At 31.4% G+C, this 19,427-nt stretch overlaps 2 protein-coding genes across 3 annotated transcripts; both read left to right on the plus strand.

Annotated features, from left to right (window-relative positions):
• Positions 1 to 1,978: 1,978 nt before the first annotated feature.
• On the plus strand, positions 1,979 to 4,210 carry LOC107897890 (UDP-galactose/UDP-glucose transporter 2; the record flags this gene model as incomplete). Its single annotated transcript, XM_041078522.1, has 6 exons — positions 1,979 to 2,104; positions 2,206 to 2,234; positions 2,301 to 2,502; positions 2,595 to 2,837; positions 2,984 to 3,018; positions 3,775 to 4,210. Coding segments are annotated over 6 exons (879 nt in total), but the record flags the coding sequence as incomplete, so codon positions are not given.
• A 12,155-nt stretch (positions 4,211 to 16,365) lies between these two features.
• Positions 16,366 to 18,611, plus strand: LOC107897889 (probable ribosome biogenesis protein RLP24). Of its 2 annotated transcripts, none has more exons than XM_016823469.2 (5): positions 16,366 to 16,545; positions 17,172 to 17,284; positions 17,710 to 17,823; positions 17,925 to 18,061; positions 18,154 to 18,611. In XM_016823469.2, exons 2-5 carry the CDS (start codon positions 17,204 to 17,206, stop codon positions 18,326 to 18,328), a joined length of 507 nt encoding a protein of 168 aa, XP_016678958.2. In that variant the 5' UTR covers positions 16,366 to 16,545; positions 17,172 to 17,203; the 3' UTR covers positions 18,329 to 18,611. The 2 variants fall into 2 exon arrangements, with proteins under 2 accessions (XP_016678958.2, XP_040934594.1); XM_041078660.1 differs by having other exon boundaries at positions 16,445 to 16,532.
• Positions 18,612 to 19,427: the final 816 nt, after the last annotated feature.

Raw genomic sequence — 19,427 nt, forward strand, 5'->3', positions numbered from 1 at the left:
GGCGTTACATGTTACATAGATAGTAAAGGGTGTTAATCACTACAGGAAAATAGGGCTTTAGCGGCATTTTTAGCGGCGTCTTATCAAAAAACGCCGCAAAAATTGTAAAACACAGAGCAATAGCGGTGTTTTAACAAAAACGCCGCTAAAAACTGAGCAAAAATGCCGCTAAAAACAGAGCATTAGCGGCGCTTTTGGTAAAATGCTGCTAAAGACCAGAGCATTAGCGGCGCTTTTGGTAAAGCGCCGCTAAAGACTAGAGCATTAGCGGCGCTTTTGGTAAAACGCCACTAAAAGTTATATAACACCTAAAATCCTAAACCCCAAAGAAAAAATAAAACATAAATCTATAACCCCTAAAATAGTAAACCCCTAAACCCAACAAGCCCTAAACACTAAACTATAACCCTTAAAACCCTAAATGCCGCAATTGGTGCATTTTTAGTGGCGCTAGGTTATAAACGCTGCTAATGTTAAATTATTTTGTTCAAAACTTCGTCGTTTAGCTGTCTTATTTTTTACTCACATTTGATACACTTAACATTTTCCCCATTTTTCCCCAGTTCTATTTCCCCCTTCTTCCTTATCCTAAATCCCTATTATCACCCATTCCCAAATTCGACATCCTAAATCCCTAACGAATTTAATAATAATAATAATAAAGTAATTTTAACAATTAAACTTAAATTCAGAAATTTGAAACATGGAGAAATTAAATTCTTAAGAATAGAAATATAATGATTAAATTTTAATTTTACGAAAAGTACAAATACTTATCTCATATTTTATCTTTTACAGATTAAGTGGTTTAGTATTCAATTTGTTAAAGTATGTTAAGAGAATTACTTTTTCTTTTTTAAGATTTAATACTCCTATGCGAAAAGATATTATTTAACTCATATATTTATTAAAAGTTTATATAAAAATTAATTTAAAAGTTTATATAAAAATTAATTGTTATTTTGGTTATAATCATAAAGTTTTAATTTTAATTTTGTTATCTGAACTTAAATTGTTGTATCACTCCTAAGTGTAGGATTAAATTGAACATTTTTAAAAAGAATTGAACTATAACATAACTTGATCCTTTTAGAAAACGAAGGTACATTGACAACTTGGTTACAATTTTAATTTAGTCCAAGTGAAAAATAAAATTCTTGATGGTGACTTTTGAAACTTGCAAATATTGTCAAGACAATTCAAAGCAGGTGCGAAGTTAGATTTTTTTTTGGGTGGCGAAATTAAATTTTATACTTTTATAATAGTACAAATGCTATTTCACCATTTAATAGCCTATATCTTTATAATTTTAAAGGATTAAATCAAAATTTTGTATTTTTTTAATTCATCGATTCTATTTTATTTCTCTTAAAATTTCCTTTTGTATTTTATATGTTAATTTAAAAATTATAAAAATCTTCAAAAAAAATTTAAAATTTAAAAATAAAAAATTTAAAAATTTAAAAATAAAAAATAAAAAATAAAAAATAAAAAACTTAAATATTTAATATTTAATATTTAATATTTTAATCCATATTTCAGTTAAAAAGTTTAATATTCAAAATTTAAAAAAAAAATTTAAAAATGATAATCTCAGCACAAAAAATTTGAAAGAAAAAATAAAAAAATAAAAAAAAATAAAATAATAAAATTAAACAATAGTGGCGTTTTTTAGGTAAAATGCCACAAAATTTGTTACCCAAATTTCCCATTTCTCCCTTTTTTGTTACCCGCTCATTACTCCCTCTTCTTCTCATCTTCGTCGCGCCCAAAATTCCCCAAATAACTCTCAAAATTTGCCCCCAAATTTCCCATTTCCTGCAACACAAGTCAATACACCTACACCAATCACACTTCTTTTTCCTTTTCATTTCTTCAAAGGTAGTAGTAGAAAGGGGAGTTCTAGGAAATCTGGTCGAGATTCGGCTGAGAAGAAAGAGCCAATGCTCATGCTAGGGTTTTGTTGATTGTTTGATTTTTATTGTTTTGTTTATGTGCTCGTTTTTTGTTTGGGATTTCGCTCTCTGATAGACCTAAATGGAAGCAGTTTCTCATTTACTCTTCTGGGTTCTTCTTTGGTTACCTTGTCAATGGCATTTGCGAGGTTTTTCTTTTTCTTTTCTTTTTCCATTTTCTCGGCAACCAAGCAAAGTTTAAATGCATCATTTTAAGAATTTTATTTTTTTGATATTTGCTGCTTTTCAGGAATATGTATACAATAGACTCCAGTTCAGGTAACTGCTGTAGTTTTTATTTTGGTAATTATTTTCAATTTATTTATATTAATTTTTTGTGTTCAGCTATGGCTGGTACTTCACATTTGTCCAAGGGTTCGTCTACCTTTTTCTGATTTACCTTCAAGGTTTCAGTCCGAAGAAAATGGTGAACCCATGGAAGACTTATGTGAAACTCTCTGCTGTTCTCATGGGCTCTCACGGCCTCACAAAAGGATCTTTAGCTTTCCTCAATTACCCAGCACAGCTCATGTTTAAATCCACCAAAGTAAACCCCCAAAGTTGAAAATTTTCACTCTTCACAACATTGTTCATGTTTTTGCGTTTATTTTTTTAAAGCTTCATTATGGATATCTTTAGGTTCTTCCAGTGATGGTAATGGGTGCCTTCATACCTGGTTTGAGACGAAAATACCCAGCACACAAATATGTTTCTGCAATACTTTTAGTACTGGGTTTGATCCTTTTCACCTTAGCTGATGCACAAATTTCACCAAGCTTCAGTGTAATTGGTGTAATAATGGTGATTGGTGCTCTTGTAATGGATTCTTTTCTGGGTAATTTGCAAGAAGTTATCTTCAACATGAACCCTGAAACAACACAGGTGATTTTTTGCTGATGATGGTTTAAACATGTGAAAAAATAGTGCGTTTAATGCTATACATTTTTTATGGTGACGTTAGATGGAAATGCTGTTTTGCTCCACCGTCGTTGGTTTGCCATTATAGATCCCACCCATGGTTTTAACAGGAGAAGTATTCGAAGCATGGAATTCGTGTTCTGAGGTAAATTTTAACTCTTCATTTTGAACTTATTTTGATTCTCTATGATGCAAGCTATGGCAATCTACTGACTACTTGTTTTTGCTTAAGAGGACAGTTGAATCCTCTTATATTTCATGTGAGGATGTTCTGAATGTGAAGTTCTTGAACATATTTTTGCTAACCTATTTTTGCTATCCCTTAAGAATCCTTTACCAGCAAATGGCTTACCTTCAACATAGGCGGCTTTCTTTCTTGTTGAGTCATGAGATTTAGTCTTGGTCAGCATTTTGTTAATGTGTGCCAGAGCATTCCTTGTACATTTTGATTCTTTCTTTTCTTTTTGGTAGTGTTTGACATGGACAAAGCTATATTTTTTTTCCTTCTGCCTACAGATAGTGTACCATTTGTTTTATTTTCTCCTTTCAAAGTTAATTTAGTTGTTCCAGTTTTCTTAGATAGATTGCTAAAGACATTTGTATAAGTTTTCTACCTTTAAATTGACTTATTTGTGCCTTATGAAGAATCTAAAGAATTGAAGAGAGGTTGTTTGAGACTACTTATAAGTTGGTTGCTTGAGTGGCATTAAGCGATCAGTTGATTGATAAATTTTGGTTTATAGGTTATGATTTGTTTATGCTCCTTCGATTATCACTGGCTTGAAGAACTAGGTTGCTCTCTGCGAAGTCTATTCATGCGAGTCATTCTTCTCTTTTCGTCTGCTATTTCTGTTAACAATTGAGAAGCATTGGGACTATTATTAATTTTTAATCCCTACAGATTGTCATGTGACCAAACTATAGTCATTTATTGGATTCAGGCTAGACTCAGAAAGGCAGCATCACTGGAGAAACATGTCCTTTTGAAGAAGCTTAGAGATGCGCTCGAATCTTTAAAAGGGCGCGTAGCTGGAAGAAACAAGGATGATGTAGAGGAAGCTATTGCCATGGTTAATGTTTTATGTTTTGCAGTTTTATCATTGAATTATGATCTATCAGTGATATGCCAGTCCTATTTATTATAATTTTGAAAGTTAAATGCTAATATTTAAAATGCATTACTACTTTTAGTATTCGCTATTAGTCTTGGTGTGTAGGAAATAATGTTCATGGTGAAATATTAGGGAAAAAATGCTGTAACTTTAAGGGTGTGATTGCTGATTTGTTGCTTCAGTTGAAATTGCTAGGTTCAATGATGCTAATATCATTCATCTCAACATTTTCCAAACGTTTTGCCACTTTGTAATTATTGGGAAAGTACTATGTCTGGAGTTTAATTAGCAGTTAAACATGATATGCCGTACCCATTGATGTCTTCTATTAAAGAAGGGTTTGGGTTTAGAAATAGCATGGAAAGTGTTTTAAGTCTTGCGGTCATCATCTATAGTATGGTTAGATATGAAGCCAACTTCTTTTCTAGGAGGAAACTGGTCACCTTATTTAAATATATCACCTTTGAGAAAGCATGTTTTTTCGCAACATCTTGGGTGGGATAAATGGATATAAATATATGCAGAAGGAAAGGAGAATTGCAAATGAGAGGTGATGATGATTTGTAGGCATTGCAATGAGAGGTGATGATGATTTGGCATTATATTCTCACCAGGATGAATTTTGTTTTAGAAATTGTAATACTTTGTGTGTCTCTGTGTGTGTGTTTTTTTATGTATTAAATTACATATTGAATCAATGTTTATGTATTAAATTTAAATTCATTAATTTTTATATTTAGTTTTGAAGTTTAAATTTTAATGGAAAATTTAATTTAATTAATATTTTTTATTTATCCTTAAAAAGTATATAGTTTAAAGTTCAAATTTCAAAAATTAAACATAATATAATATTTAACATAAAAAAATATTATTTAATTAAAATAAAATATATTTTTTAAAATTCATGATTTTTAGCGGCGTTTTTGAGAAAAGCGCTTCTAAAGGTCATAGTCTTTAGCGGCATTTGTAAAAAAAGCGTCGCTAAAGGTCATGGTCTTTAGTGGCGTTTGTAAAAAAAGCGCCGCTAAAAGTCATGGTCTTTAGTGACGTTTTTTTAAATAACCCTACAAATTTTTGCGGCGCTTACTATAGAGGCGTTTTTTGCGGCGCTTGTGAAAACGCCGCTAATAGTTCTAGCAGCGCTTAAAAACGCCGCTAAAGGCCAAAAAAACGCCGCTAAAAGTCTGTTCTCCTGTAGTGAATTATTTGGATTAGCTAATGTTACTAAAATAGTATAGAGATCAAAATTTACCCAAAATGAGCATAGGAATTAAATCCCAAATTTTAACATAGTAAAGGGTTCAAAATTATAATATGACAAAAGACAAAAGACAAATTATACCTGTTAGAGTTTAAGTGAGCTCGTTCCATGTAATATTAGAACGAGATCAATTTTTGTCTTGGGGCGTAGGTTGTTTTAGGCTCATGGATGTTTAATGTTTTCAGCCTACAAATGAATGACATGTTTTACAAAACAAGAGTTGATTTTCAACTAGTACTCTTCAACTCATTAATCGATTATCTTGATGAAGTTATGACTTCTATCGAATAAGAAATGAATTCTAATCCATATTTTCTTAGTTGAATGAATAGTTGATCAAAGGATGTTTATCAAATTTCTCCAAGGGTTTTTCAAAAGAATTATTTGTTGTTCTAGAATAGATTATCTTGTAATCTCAAGTTGTTATTTAACACTATAAATATGCGTCACTTTTCCTGATTGCTACACAATTTGGGCTGTGAAATCGACTAAACTTACTCAAAATACTTGTTACCAATCTTCGTTTATTTTGATGTGTTGAGATTTCTATACTTTTTTCCTGGTGTTGATGTATTCTCACGTATGGGATTGAAAGTGTTAATTGGTATATATAAGTTGTTTTATTGCTCTCAGGGGCGTAGCTAGGGGGGCTGGCATAGGCCCTGGCCTTCCTAAAATGTAAAATTATATTTTTGGCCCTTTAAATTTTTTAAAAATTTTAAATTAATAAAGGTAAAATTTCACTTTGGCCCCCCTAAAATTATAAAAATTTGATTTAATCCTTTACAAATTATAAAGATATAAACTATAGAAAATTAAAATTTCATCCGGCCCCCCCTAAAAAATTTTTCTAGCTTCGCCCTTGATTACTCTCCATTGGAGCCCCATGAACTTGACTTGTAGAGGGGGTTTTGGGCTTTAGCTGATAGAGACGGATTTCTATGGTTGTTTGATTTGTTGATTGAATAAGAGTATATCCTAAGCAATGCTTCATAGAAGTAGGACCATTTTGTCTGAACTGTATAAACAAATATTGGTTTTACGTTTATTCTTTCCTTCCTTTATTTCCTCACTCTTTCTATTTTCATTCTAATTATCATTGCAATGAATTTTGAGCTTAGTCAGATTTGTCATATTTCCAGACTAATTTTGTTTCAATTGGTATTAGAGAAAGCTTCAAAATTTATTTGAAGAGAATTTAGTGTTGCTTTGCGGTAATGAAGTTGGTTGATGTTTTGTAGGCTTGTGTGAAAATGTGGTACTTCATTTGATGGCTTGAGAGTAGATCTTTGGGGCACACCATATTGAGAATTATGTGTCATGTATTGTACTAAATTTATGGTCAGTAACTTGATAATGATCTTTGTGCTTTTTTTATTGAGCTAATATATAGAAGATCACTTAGAAAAGGGGAGGAAATGTGCAGCAAGTGCTCAATGTTGCAAATAGATGTTTGATGCTTATGATGTTGATATGTTATTGTTTATTTATGATTTTGGTGCATGCTTAATTGACTATGTGATGAAGAAGCATATTGATAGAGCGAGTGTTATACCAAGCTTTATTTGATAATATGTTTTGAGATAACAAATTAAAATGTTTTTGAATAAAAATTAAAGTTGAACAAAGTTGGAAAAAATATGTATCTTTAAATGAAGTCTAAGATTTAAAAATTTGAACCTATTACTTTAAACTCTAAAAAAATTTGAATCAACCTTTAAATCAAGTTAAAATGGTTTCAATCAAGTTAGAAATTTTCAATCAAAGTTAAACTATTTTTAAAACAAGTCAGTATAGCTCCGGGCCAAAAAGTATCCAAGTATCGATAGTTTCAAAAATATAGATACCCCTCCAAAAATCGATGCCAACTTGAATTTTTTTCAAATAATTCAACTAAGTGTGGGTCCAGTATCGATATTTTTCATATGGTATCAATAAAATTTCACTGGTATCAATATCTTTAGCTCCAACTATCACTGAATGTTGCATTAAATACTAAAAATATCGATATCTTGTTAGCAAGTATCGATACTCGTTGTTGCAGGTGAATTAAATGTTGGTTATGCAAGATGAGTTAAATCAATTTGAGAGAAGTAATGCATGAACCCTAGTTGAAAGGCTTAGTGAAAAATCTACTATAGGTACTAAGTGGGTTTTTAGGAATAAGCTAGATGAGAGCGGTAACATAGTGAGGAACAAGGCTAGGCTTATTGCTCAAGGCGACACTTAAGAGAAAGGAATAGACTATGATGAAACATATGCTTCCGTAGCTAAAATGGAAGCCATTATGATGCTTTTAGCTGTTGTATGCTTTAATGATTTCAAATTATTTCAAATGGATGTCAAAAGTGCCTTTTTAATTGGTTTTATTAATGAAGAAGTGTATGTTGAACAACCATCCAGTTTTGAAGATCCAAAATTTCCAAACCATGTTTTTAAACTTTCAAAAGCTTTATATGGTTTGAAACAAGCTCCTAGAGTTTGGTATGAAAGACTTTCAAATTTTCTTGTTGAAAAATATTTTTCTAAAGGGAAGGTTGACACAACACTTTTTATTAAGAGAAAAGGAAAATATTTATTAGTAGTGCAAATTTATGTTGATGATATTATTTTTGGTGCTACTATTGAAACTCTTTGTGAGGATTTTTCAAAGCTAATGCAAGGTGAATTTGAGATGAGCATGATGGGAGAACTCACATTCTTTTTGGGACTCCAAACCAAGCAAATGAAGGATGGAATCTTCATCAGTCAAGCTAATTACACAATGGATATGCTCAAGAAGTTTGGGATGGACAATCTCAAACCACAAGCAACACCCATGAGCTCTTCTACAAAACTTGACAAAGATGAAGAAGGTAAATATGTAGGTATAAAACTATATAGGTCAATGATTGGTTATTTACTTTATTTTACCACAAGTAGACTCGACATTATGTTTAGTGTTTTCTTGTATGCTAGATATCAATCTTGTCCTAAGGAATCTCATTTGCAAGCCATTAAGAGGATTTTTAGGTACCGTAGAAACACTCCTAATTTAGGACTTTAGTATCCTAGAGATTCATCCTTTAGTTTGCATCTTTTCTCGGATGGGGATTTTTGCGGTTACAAACTAGATGGGAAGAGCACATCCGGTGCTTGTCAATTCTTAGGAAACATGTTAATTTCATGGTTTTCAAAAAAATAAAATAGTGTTGCGTTGTCCACCACTAAAGCAGGATACATTTTCGTTGATAGTTGTTGTGCTCAAGTTTTATGGATGAAATAACAACTTAAGGACTATGAAATTGACATAGATACCATTCCTATCAAGTGTGACATGACTAGTGCTATTTGTTTCACTAAGAATCCCGTCCAACATTCTAAAACTAAGCATACTGAAATAAGACATCATTTCATTAGAGATCATGTCCAAAGAGGTGATGTAGTTCTAGAGCATGTAAACAATTTGCATCAACTAGCTGATATTTTTACAAAACCTTTAGACAAGGAAATATTTTGGAAGGTTATGAGAGAACTAGGTTTGACCACCTTACCTTAACTTTGTGTTGAATCTTTTCTATGCACTTTGAATGATTTTTTTTAAACTTATATATTTTTTATGTATTGAAAATACATGCTTATATGATTTTCATGGCTCTTATATGCAAAAAGATAAGGGAACTTAAAGTGTTTGATAAATCTATTTTAACCTTATTTGTCTAGCATGATTTATTTTTGATGCTATTGATCTTGGTAGAATGAACTTTTTTTAATTAACTTAGTCAATTTTTTTTTGAATAAAAGTGTTATGATCTATGAATCATATGCATCACACTTATTCTCTACATTTTCATGCATATGAAATTCATTAGAATTCATCTAATAGTCATTTTAGGACCTTTAGAATACTTTAGGACTTAAAGATTGAGTTTTGGAAAATTTTTACACTTGGAAAACAAATTCGTGATTTGGTATCGATACCATTTTAAAATTATCGATATATTTATAAAATTATCGATACCCTCTTAAAGAATATCGATACCTATCGGGTTTTAAGAGTACATGCACTGAGGGTTTCAAAATAGTCTCCAAACCTTAATTTTTTTTACTCTATCCAAAAACCCTTTCTTCTAAACCTAAATTTTTTTCAAACATCTTTGTTTTTTTATGAAATCTTGACTCCAAAATGACTTCTAACTCTATTTCATCAAGATTTCCTCAACATTGCTTCAGGTTTTATTTTAAAGTAAAGCCTAAACTTTTCCTATTTTAAGATTTTATGAAATGTTGGTTAAAATATTGAATTTGATGAGTTTTTGGGTTGATTTAGACTCTATAATTTGTGTTTTATTGCAGGGGGTTGCTTATTTCTAACAATTTTCTCAAAAATTTGTTTCAAACCTTCTGCCCACCAAGTGTTTGACGAAATTTCTCAACGAAATTTTTTACAGTCTAAGTGTGTTTTTAGTGTTTTTTTCCTTTACCATGACCCCTAAGAAGTGTATTAGAACCGATGGCTTCTCTTCAAATCCCTCTAGCTCAATCGTCATTTAATAAGTGTTTTCGTTCCAAATCGGAATGAGAACGATTCAATAAGAACTTTGCATCTAAACAAGTCTAGGAGTCTAGGAATCCAGATTTTGCCATGTTAGAATGTATCAATTTTTCTTATCTTCCAATTTTTCGTAGTTAGGGTTGGATTGATTTCTTACAAATTTCCTTGCCAACTTACATTAATCTTGTTTGAGCTTTTTATTCAAATACCAAACTCGAACATGATGAGTCCGAGGATACCATCATTGCTATAATATATTTTTTAATGAACACCCCAATCATCTTACTTTAGATGATTTTGGAAATTTTCTTCATTTCCCTTCTGAAGGTATCTAACAGCCCGTTTTTAGTCAAATCAGAACAGTGATTTCAAGACCACAAATTCAAAGTCAAAATAATTATTTTATTATTTTAATGTTTACAGTATGATTAAATGATTGTGTGAACATTTCGTTAAGAAATTTTAATGTTTGAATGCTTAATTTGATAAAAAGGACTAAATTGTGTAAAGTGCAAAAGTGATGTTCTAATAGATAGAAGTATTAAATGGCTATGAAATTAAAAAGTGGAGGTCATTATGTTGTAATTAGACCACTAATAGCATGAGTGTACATTTATGTACATGGTTTAAGTAATTTTAATGGTTTAATAACAAGGTTAAAAAGGTAAATTAGTGCAATAATAAGTAAAATAATAAAATAACCAAAGCTATCATCTTTCTTCTCTAATTCTTCCACTGAAAATTGAAAGTTGAAGAATCCATGGGAGTTTTTTAGGGTTCGGCCATTACGTTGCTTAATTGGTGAGTGAATTTCATCTCGTTTTTATTGATTTCTATGTTTTTGAGATCGTTACAACTTACTCTAGCTAGCCCAATGACTATTTTGCAAAATTGTTAAAGGTTTAGAGTTTTTAAATTGATGAATGTCGATTTATTTTGATGTTTAATGGTAAAAAATGCATGGTTGTTGTTAGATAAACAACATTTGTTAAGTGATTTTTAGTAAAATGTCCAATTAGGGATTAATTTGTGAAATGTGTAAATTTTGTGGTTAAATTGTGAAATAAATGAAAAATATGGACTGCTAGGGACCTAATTGAAATTTGGCTAGCACGGGTTTTGATTGAATTGCATGAATTTGTAATTTTATGAAATAAGGACTAAATTGCAAAAATGTAAAATGTTAGGGGCAAAAATATAAAAGAGCCTTAATGTGTGTTTTGGTTTAAATTGAATAGAGAGGTAATTAAATAAACTAAATTTGATATTATAACTTAGATCGGCGAAAGAATAAGGTTTTGGATTAATCAACTTGTTTTGTTGTTTTTGCATTCGAGGTAAGTTCGTATGTGTTAAACATTATTATACTTGTGTTTTAATGCTTTGATATTGCCTAAATTGTGAATACAACACTACGGACATATTCGATGACAATTTGGCAAGTGAGAATCCCGGTTGAACCTTAGGAATAGATTAGGATACGAATGACATGTCATTAGGGGTTATGTGATTTGGATCTGGTCCATACATCCTACCAGTGGCTGAGTTATCCAGCATGTGTTGTGGATTCTCGTCAGCTTATGTGAGTAGCACTATGTATTTATGTCATGACCGTCAGCTTGTGTGAGCAGACTCGTTGGTAGCTCGAGAGTGAGCATTATTGAGATATGATATCGAGATAGCTTCGGCTATGTATTGGCACTTCAGTGCAAGATTTATTGAGATAGCTTTGGCTATATATATTGGCACTTAGGGTGAGAGGTTCCCGAGTATCTTGTATTATTCCAAATGGTTCAACGGGTATATTGAAGATATGAAATGGTGAGAATAGATACGTATCAGAACAGGTATGTACAGAAACTATATTGCATCGAACATATGAAAGAAGTGAGCTCATGGTTATATAGATGATTGAATACATGTTAACATTATGGTTAATTATTTTGTGGTATGTTATATGCATATTTTGAATGGTAAATTAAATGGTGAGTTTTACTTATTATCTTCATATGAGCTTACTAAGCTTTATAGTTTACTTTGTTTATTTTTCGTGTTTTATAGTGAAATCAAAGCTAGCTCAGATTCGGGATTGTTGGAGACTCATCACACTATCCTATTATCACTTTGGTACTTTTGAACTTAAGTATTTTGAGTATATGGCATGTATAGAAGTTTGATCATTTTGATATATGGGTTGGTAATGACTTTGGTCATTTGAAATGTCTTGTAAATGTTAAATTTTTTTGGTTTTGTATATAGCCATGAAAGTTGACTTAACTTGGTTGGTTTGGTTGTGTATATATTTGTGCATATGGTTCTTATTATGTGCTTGATTATGGATATCTGATGTTAGTTGGTATTTGGTAATTATGGGTACTAAATGGTTGAGAAATGAATTTGGTATGTTTATGATATTAGACTAAATAATGCAAAATTGGAATTGTTTATATTGATGATTTGAGATTAGGAATTTTGGTATGAAATTGAATGGTATATTGTTGTATTGGTGTGTTTTGAATTGGTTGGTATTGAAATGGTATGAATTATGTTTGGTTGTGGTAATTAGAATGCCTATTTTTATGCCATGAATTGTGCCAATTGAGTTTGGTGTAGGTGCATGCAAATTGGGTGGAAAAATAGCTCGGTAAATAGTTGATATTTGTCCACACGGGCAAAGACACGAGTGTGTCTCAGCTGTGTATGACACACGATTATGTTACATAGCCATGTGTCCCCTGATGTTGAATTAAAAATCAAGTCAATATGCTCTACACGGTCCAGCACACGGGCGTGTATGGCATTTTTAGGGCACATAGGCTAGTCACACGGGCGTGTGTGTTGGCTATGTGACCCAAGTCAGAGAGTTACATGGGGTCGGACTTGGGCTGGGACACGGCCATGTGATCCCATTTCGAATGTCCACACGGCCTGTGACACGGGCGTGTCTTTGGCCGTGTGAGACACACGGCCAGGCAATACGGGCATGTGTCCCCTATAGTTTGAAAAATTTTCTAAGCCTCGTAAAAATCTCTTGAGTTATCGGTTTAGTCCTGAACTAACCCGAATGCATGTTTTGGGCCTCGTAGGCTTGTAATAGGGACAATTTGGTTGAATTTGAATAATGTTTAATTGAAATTTGAAAATGTATGTGAAATGAATGTTTAATTTATTATAAGTTCGGTAATGCTTCGTAACCCTATTTCGGCGTTGAATACAGGTGAGGGGTGTTACAAGGTAAATCCAATGAAAAAGGAGCCTACAACTCTGCTCTTTATATTTAGTCTAGACATGCATCCGAACTCAATCTCCATGACCATGTTCTCCATCTTATCATTACTTAGAATTTTTATCTTATCATTACTTAGAATTTTTGTCCTATAAAAAAACATGAAATGCTTCGCTCCATCGATTATTGGTGGATTGATTCCATTCAATCTGATAGGTGTCCTGACCTCACTCTTATAATTTTCAATGACATAACTAAGGGCATTGAGAAGGCAATGTCTACAAACATCACCCTTCCCTATGGAACTTTTTTATCATACATTTTTAAGCAACTAGGAATCAACACAAATGGAGACACCCCTATTACTTCAAATCAACCTATTAGTTATGGAGACCTTCACCATTCTAGTTACCATTTCGATGCTAACTCCGGCAAATGGATAAAGAATGGACTACCAGTAGCACATGAAAACGACGATGCCAAAGGCGCTTTTGAGGATGTTTCAACATCGGAGCATGTTCCTTCTCCCTAGTATGTTCCTCCATCGGTTGTTCCATCTAAGGCTACCCATTCTTCTTTCGACGTCAATGTTGTCATCCTTGGTGCTCTTCACTTTTTGAGTAATGATCTTTAGGGATTTAGAGATGAGTTTAACATTAGGATTTCATCGTTAAAAATGCAAATGGCATCACCTGTAACTCATTATCCTTCAACCCCTCCATTTTCTCCTAGTAATGACTATTAGTATAGTGATTGCATCTTTATGATATTTTTCATGACATTTGCACTTTTAGTTTATTTATTTCCTATAACTATGGGATATTGAACCTTAATGCTTAATTGATATTTTAAGATACTTTGATGATTACTTTGCAAATGTTAGTTCACCTATTCTTTATTTTTTTTAACTTCTATTCTTGAACTATTTTTTTCTTCTAAGCTTCATTTGATTTTTGTAATTTTTGTATATAACAAAAATGAGGAGGAAACAAAGGTAAATTGTTAATATTGATTAATTAATGTTTGATATTTTGCTTAATTAATATTATGCAAATTATGTAAATTTAATTACCATTCTTTTCTAAGTAAAAATGAATGTCAAATTTTTTCATAAAATTCTACTAAGCCTTAAATTGAAAATGACTTTTCTAAATGGGAGCAATTTATTTAAAAACAAATTTATTAAATGTTTTCTTATATAAAAAAAAGTGAGATTATTATACCAAGATTTATTTGATAACATGTTTGATATAACAAATTAAAATGTTTTTGAATAAAAGTTAAAGTTGAACAAAATTGGCAAAAATTGTATCTTCAAATGAAGTCCAAGAGATAAAATTTTGAACCTATTACTTTGAACTCTTAAAAAAAATTTTGAATCAGCATTTAAATCAAGTTAAAATGGTTTCAATCAAGTTAAAAATTTTCAATCAAAGTTAAATTATTTTTAAAATAAGTCAGTATAACTCCAGGCCATAAAGTATCAAGTATTGATAGTTTCCAAAATATCGATACCCCACCAAAAATCAGTACCAAATTGACATTTTGTTTCTCAAACAATTCAGCTAAGTATCGATCCAGTATCGATATTTTTTATATGGTATTGATAAAAGTCCATTGGTATCGATATCTTTAGCTCTAATCGTCATTGAATTTTGCATTTAGGGTGCATTTGTTTGGCAATAAAATGGTTTTCAAAAAATATTTCCATTGTTTTACGGTGTTTGTTTGGTAGAAAATGAATTCCTATAGGAAAACATTCTCCAAAACACGAGTAAATCTAATGCTTTCATTTTGGAAAGTGTCTTACCGATTTTATTCCTATAAGACATTTTCCTTTCTCTTCAGTCTCATCATAATGATTAAATAATCGTTCTCCCTTCCTCTATGTCCATCAACCTTCGCCTCTCCTCTTCACCTCTGTCCATTGCCTCACCTCTTCATTTCTTCCTCACCATCTCTGTTGGTCGACCATCGTCCTTACCCATTCTACATTTTGAAGAAACCCTAAAAATTTGGCTTTTCAATCCTATCAATGTCTATCACTATCTTCTCGTTAAGGTTGCTTCATTCAAAATGGGCTTGTTTAATTTTTAAGTGAATTTACTGAATTTTAGAAAAGCTATAAAAAAAACCCATCTGGTTATTTTTTTAATTGAAGAGGAATTTCAGAACAATTTTACTATAGATTAATTTGTAATTTTATTATTTTTAAAGGGATTAAATTAAAATTTTTCATTTTTAAAGGGATAAGTCCCTTACCAAACCCCCTAACATCGCCTTTGTCCCTAATATATATAAATATAATACAAATTAAATATTCAACAGTATTTAATCTTTTTTTTTTACAATTTTATATGTTACAGATTGGACTAAAAGAGCTAATATTCAATATTGATTCATAATGCGTATGAATATGAACCAAAGAATACTTTCATTACCTAAAGACATCCCTTTGTTGGACGTGTCTACGCCTTTTGTTACTTTTTTGAGATTATATAAAAATGGTTAAATTTTAATTTGGGTCTTTCTAATATCTTTGAGTTTGAGATTTAATATTTATATTTTAATTTTTTTACATAATTTGGTTTCTCAACTTTTATAATGTCATTAGTTAATTTAAATGTTTTATTTTAATTAATACCAATGCTATTTAAAAAAAATTAATACCGTTAAAATTTCTTATCAAATTCAAATACATTATAATGTCATCTGTTACATAATTATCAAGTTAGATTTTTTTTTAATTTCAAAATCTCACACCATTAAATTTAATAGAAATTTTAAAATATTAATAATTCAATTTGAATTTTTAAATTAAAAAATGAAGACAAAAATATATGAAGTAAAATTTAAATTTACAAAACAAAGTATTGGAAATATTTTAAATTTCAAATTTGAAAACTATACTAATTATATTAATATTATAGGCTATTTCATACTAATATAATGTAAAACACTTAATACCGATTAAACTGATTTCTTTTTGTTTTCTAATCTTATTTTACAGTTAATGTGATGATCAACTATATCACAAACCATACTACAACCTTGACTTAAACAGCTTAAATAGGTCTAATTCCAAATTTCATCTCTCGACTTTACAAAACTAAGAAATTAGCCCTTACATTTTAATATAAATTAAAATTTCTTTACTAAGATTAAAAAATAATCCCTCTCCCTTAGTTTGTAAGAATTTGATCCTCATATTTTATGAAAATTGATAAATTAATCCACTTGTTCTCAAACAAGTAAACTTAAACTACTGTTTCTGCTAATTAACTTCTCAATTCTCGTAAGTACGAGAACCAAATCCTGACAAATTAAAATAAAATGCTAATTTTAATTTTTCTAAAGTTGAGGGATGAATTCAAAATTAAACCTGAAATTATATACCATAAAAGTTTTTCCCTAAAATTTCCTTTAAAAATCCCCGACCCATTCAACCTCATCTCTCTTCATACGTCCCCGCCGCCGCCTCCTCCTTCTTCAGTCCCTGGTTCAAGCTCTCTCTTGACGCGACCAGGAAATCGAATAACGTAATTTTTGAATCCCTAAATTATCTCGAAGATTTCTACTTCTATCGTGAGATTTTTAGTTAATAGCTTTCTGCCTCTGCATCACTTCAATATATTTGATTTTCTGTTTTCGGTCCTACTGCTTGTTACTCTTTGTGTCTTACTTTATTGAGGAGGTTTTTTAAAGCTATCTGTTTAGCACCGTGTTACGCTGCCTTATGCGGCCGCGATCCGCTGTTATTGATGTGAAATTTATTCACACCGCTATTGAGGTCTTTAGTAGTGGTGGATGGTGCCGCCGCGACATGGCTAATTCAACGCAATCTGACCTTGGAAATAGGGTTTGAAACTTAGTGAATTTACTTTTTTTAATAAGTAATTTTGATTCACTTGGGTAAAATAATTAGGTCGAATTTCTTTATTAGGGTTTTTTATGTCTCGTCTATGCTTGATAATTTCTGATGAATAAACTTGAAAACCTGATGAATTGAATGTACGGAAGTATCATATGCTGCAGTTTATACATGATTCTCTTTTCATGCTATTGCCAACTTATGCAATTTAAGATTGTGATGCCCCCTTAAATTTTGCTAATTAGTCTCGTTATGAAATGATTTCTGATATTGTCAATGTTATTTTCTGTTCAGGAAATTGTGTTTTGTTAGTTAATTTAAGAAGAATGAGATTAGAGAAGTGCTGGTTTTGTTCCTCCACTGTATATCCGGGGCATGGTATTCAATTTGTTCGCAATGACGCCAAGGTAGGAGTTTCTTTCTTACTTTTACATGTATTCAGAGGTTATATTACTTTATTGCTCTTAAAGGTTCTTTGCTTTTGTTTGTTTCTATTTAGTTCTTATCCATATTGGCTTATCATGCTACACATTTGGTTTGATTCTATGGAGTTGGCCTTTGGTTTGTCGGGCCTTGATGTCTTTCTCATCCATTTTTTAGTTACTCTCATTGCAGTATTTTTCTTTTTTGTTGCATTTCTCTATGTAGTGGCCTAAAATTTGATACTTAGTATATGTGTTTATGCATGGCGGTGTTGAGATACATGCAGTTTTCAGCAACATTTATGCCAGATTGAAGGCATCAATTAAAATAATTTATAGTACTATGTTCCCTACATGTCATTCGTGCTGTTTGCATTGATTTTAATTTCTGATGGTCCAAACTTTTGCAGATTTTCCGTTTCTGTAGATCGAAATGCCACAAGAACTTCAAGATGAAGAGGAATCCCCGTAAAGTAAAATGGACCAAGGCGTATAGGCGTTTGCATGGAAAGGACATGACACAGGTGATAGACCTAAGGCATTGATTTTGGGCTTTTGATTGCATTAATACAATGCTTATACCAAAACACTGCTTGATTTCTATTTCTTTTCTTTTTTGCACCAGGATTCAACATTTGAGTTTGAGAGAAAACGTAATAGGCCGGAGAGATATGATAGAAACCTTGCAGAGAATACTCTGAAGGCTATTAAAAAGATTGATAAAATCAGATCAGACAGGGCATCTGACCACATCAAAAACAGGTTGGTTTGTGGTGCTTTCATTTCCCATTGAAAGATATTATAACATGCACTTTGGTAAATAATAACCCTTCCATTTTTAAATCTTTTTCCAGGCTTAAGACAGGCAAAGTCCAGAGGCAGAAAGAAGCAAGGAAGCAATTGGAGCAGGGCATTCACTTGGTCAAAGCTCCGCTCGCACTTGCACAAGATTCATCACTTCGTCTTCCAAAAATCAAAGTCAATGTATCCCAAGCACAGACAGAAGAGAATCAGCCCATGGAAGAGTGAAATTGGTTCTGCTGTTCCTCGGCTTGGTATTTTTGTCCAGCAAAATCTTATGCATGCAACTCGTGGCTTAAGTTATCAAGAGGTTTTTTATGTTGTGTCTAGCGGTCCAGAATTTTGATTAGCATGTTCGAATGTTATTGTTTTGAGTAGCATATTTTGTAGTACTAATTATGGAAAAGTCATTATAAACGGATTGTTATTGTTTTGAGTAGCATATTTTGTAGTAACTAATTATGGAAAAGTCATTATAAACGGATTGTTATCTTTGTTTTTCCCTTTTAAATGTGGTGTTGGGTATCTAGACTGTATTGTTATCTTTGTTTTTCCCTTTTAAATGTGGTGTTGGGTATCTAGACTGATCGTCTTCCTCCAATATAAGTGTTTGTCTGGGGTTTGGACATCGGTGTTAATTTTTGTAGTCCTATGCATTACTCCCTTTCACTGATACTGGTCTTGGAAAGTAGTAACAACAGATTCGAGTGATGAAAGTGTTGTTGAGTCAGGAGGGGCCATACTTGGCATAACATAGAGAGTAATTCGTGTTCAAAGGGAAGTTCCTCAATGTGAGGTTTTATAAACTATTATATTCTGAGCTTGGGTAAATTATAGTTTTTGGTCACTAAACTATAAAAATTTGTAATTTTGTCACCAACGTTTTCAATTGTTTTTGTTTTTAGTCATTTTCCGCTAAATTGTTAATATAATTATTCACGTGGTCTTTTATAATAGGCATTGTTATAGAATATGACTTGATGATACCTAGGTGCGAATTCTATTAGACATGTCTATGATACATGTTAAATAGGGTTTAGCTAGGAGGTTGATAAGGGTCTTGGACGCTTAAAATAATTTTTTTTATTTAAACTCTTAAAATTTTTTATTAATAAAGATAAAATTATATTTTAGCTCCTTAAAGATGATAAAATTTTAATTAATTTTTTGAAAATTATAAAGATATAGGCTATTAAAATGGTGAAATTGTAATTTTTTTCTATCATAAAAACTATTTAATCTGTCCCCTAACAAAATTTTCTAGCTTCTCCCAAACATGTCGCATCAAGGATCTATGTCTTCTAAAAAAATAAAAAACCATCTCCAA

Source organism: Gossypium hirsutum, chromosome A10, assembly GCF_007990345.1.
Source record: "Gossypium hirsutum isolate 1008001.06 chromosome A10, Gossypium_hirsutum_v2.1, whole genome shotgun sequence".
Classification (NCBI taxonomy): domain Eukaryota; kingdom Viridiplantae; phylum Streptophyta; class Magnoliopsida; order Malvales; family Malvaceae; genus Gossypium; species Gossypium hirsutum.

What these genes read in the sequence shown, in the direction of transcription:
- LOC107897889 (XM_016823469.2), top strand. Translation starts at nt 17,204, where the DNA reads ATGAGATTAGAGAAGTGCTGGTTTTGTTCCTCCACTGTATATCCGGGG. An exon ending in TTGTTCGCAATGACGCCAAG is followed by an intron (nt 17,285 to 17,709) that starts GTAGGAGTTTCT and finishes AAACTTTTGCAG; the next exon opens with ATTTTCCGTTTCTGTAGATC. An exon ending in TCTGACCACATCAAAAACAG is followed by an intron (nt 18,062 to 18,153) that starts GTTGGTTTGTGG and finishes ATCTTTTTCCAG; the next exon opens with GCTTAAGACAGGCAAAGTCC.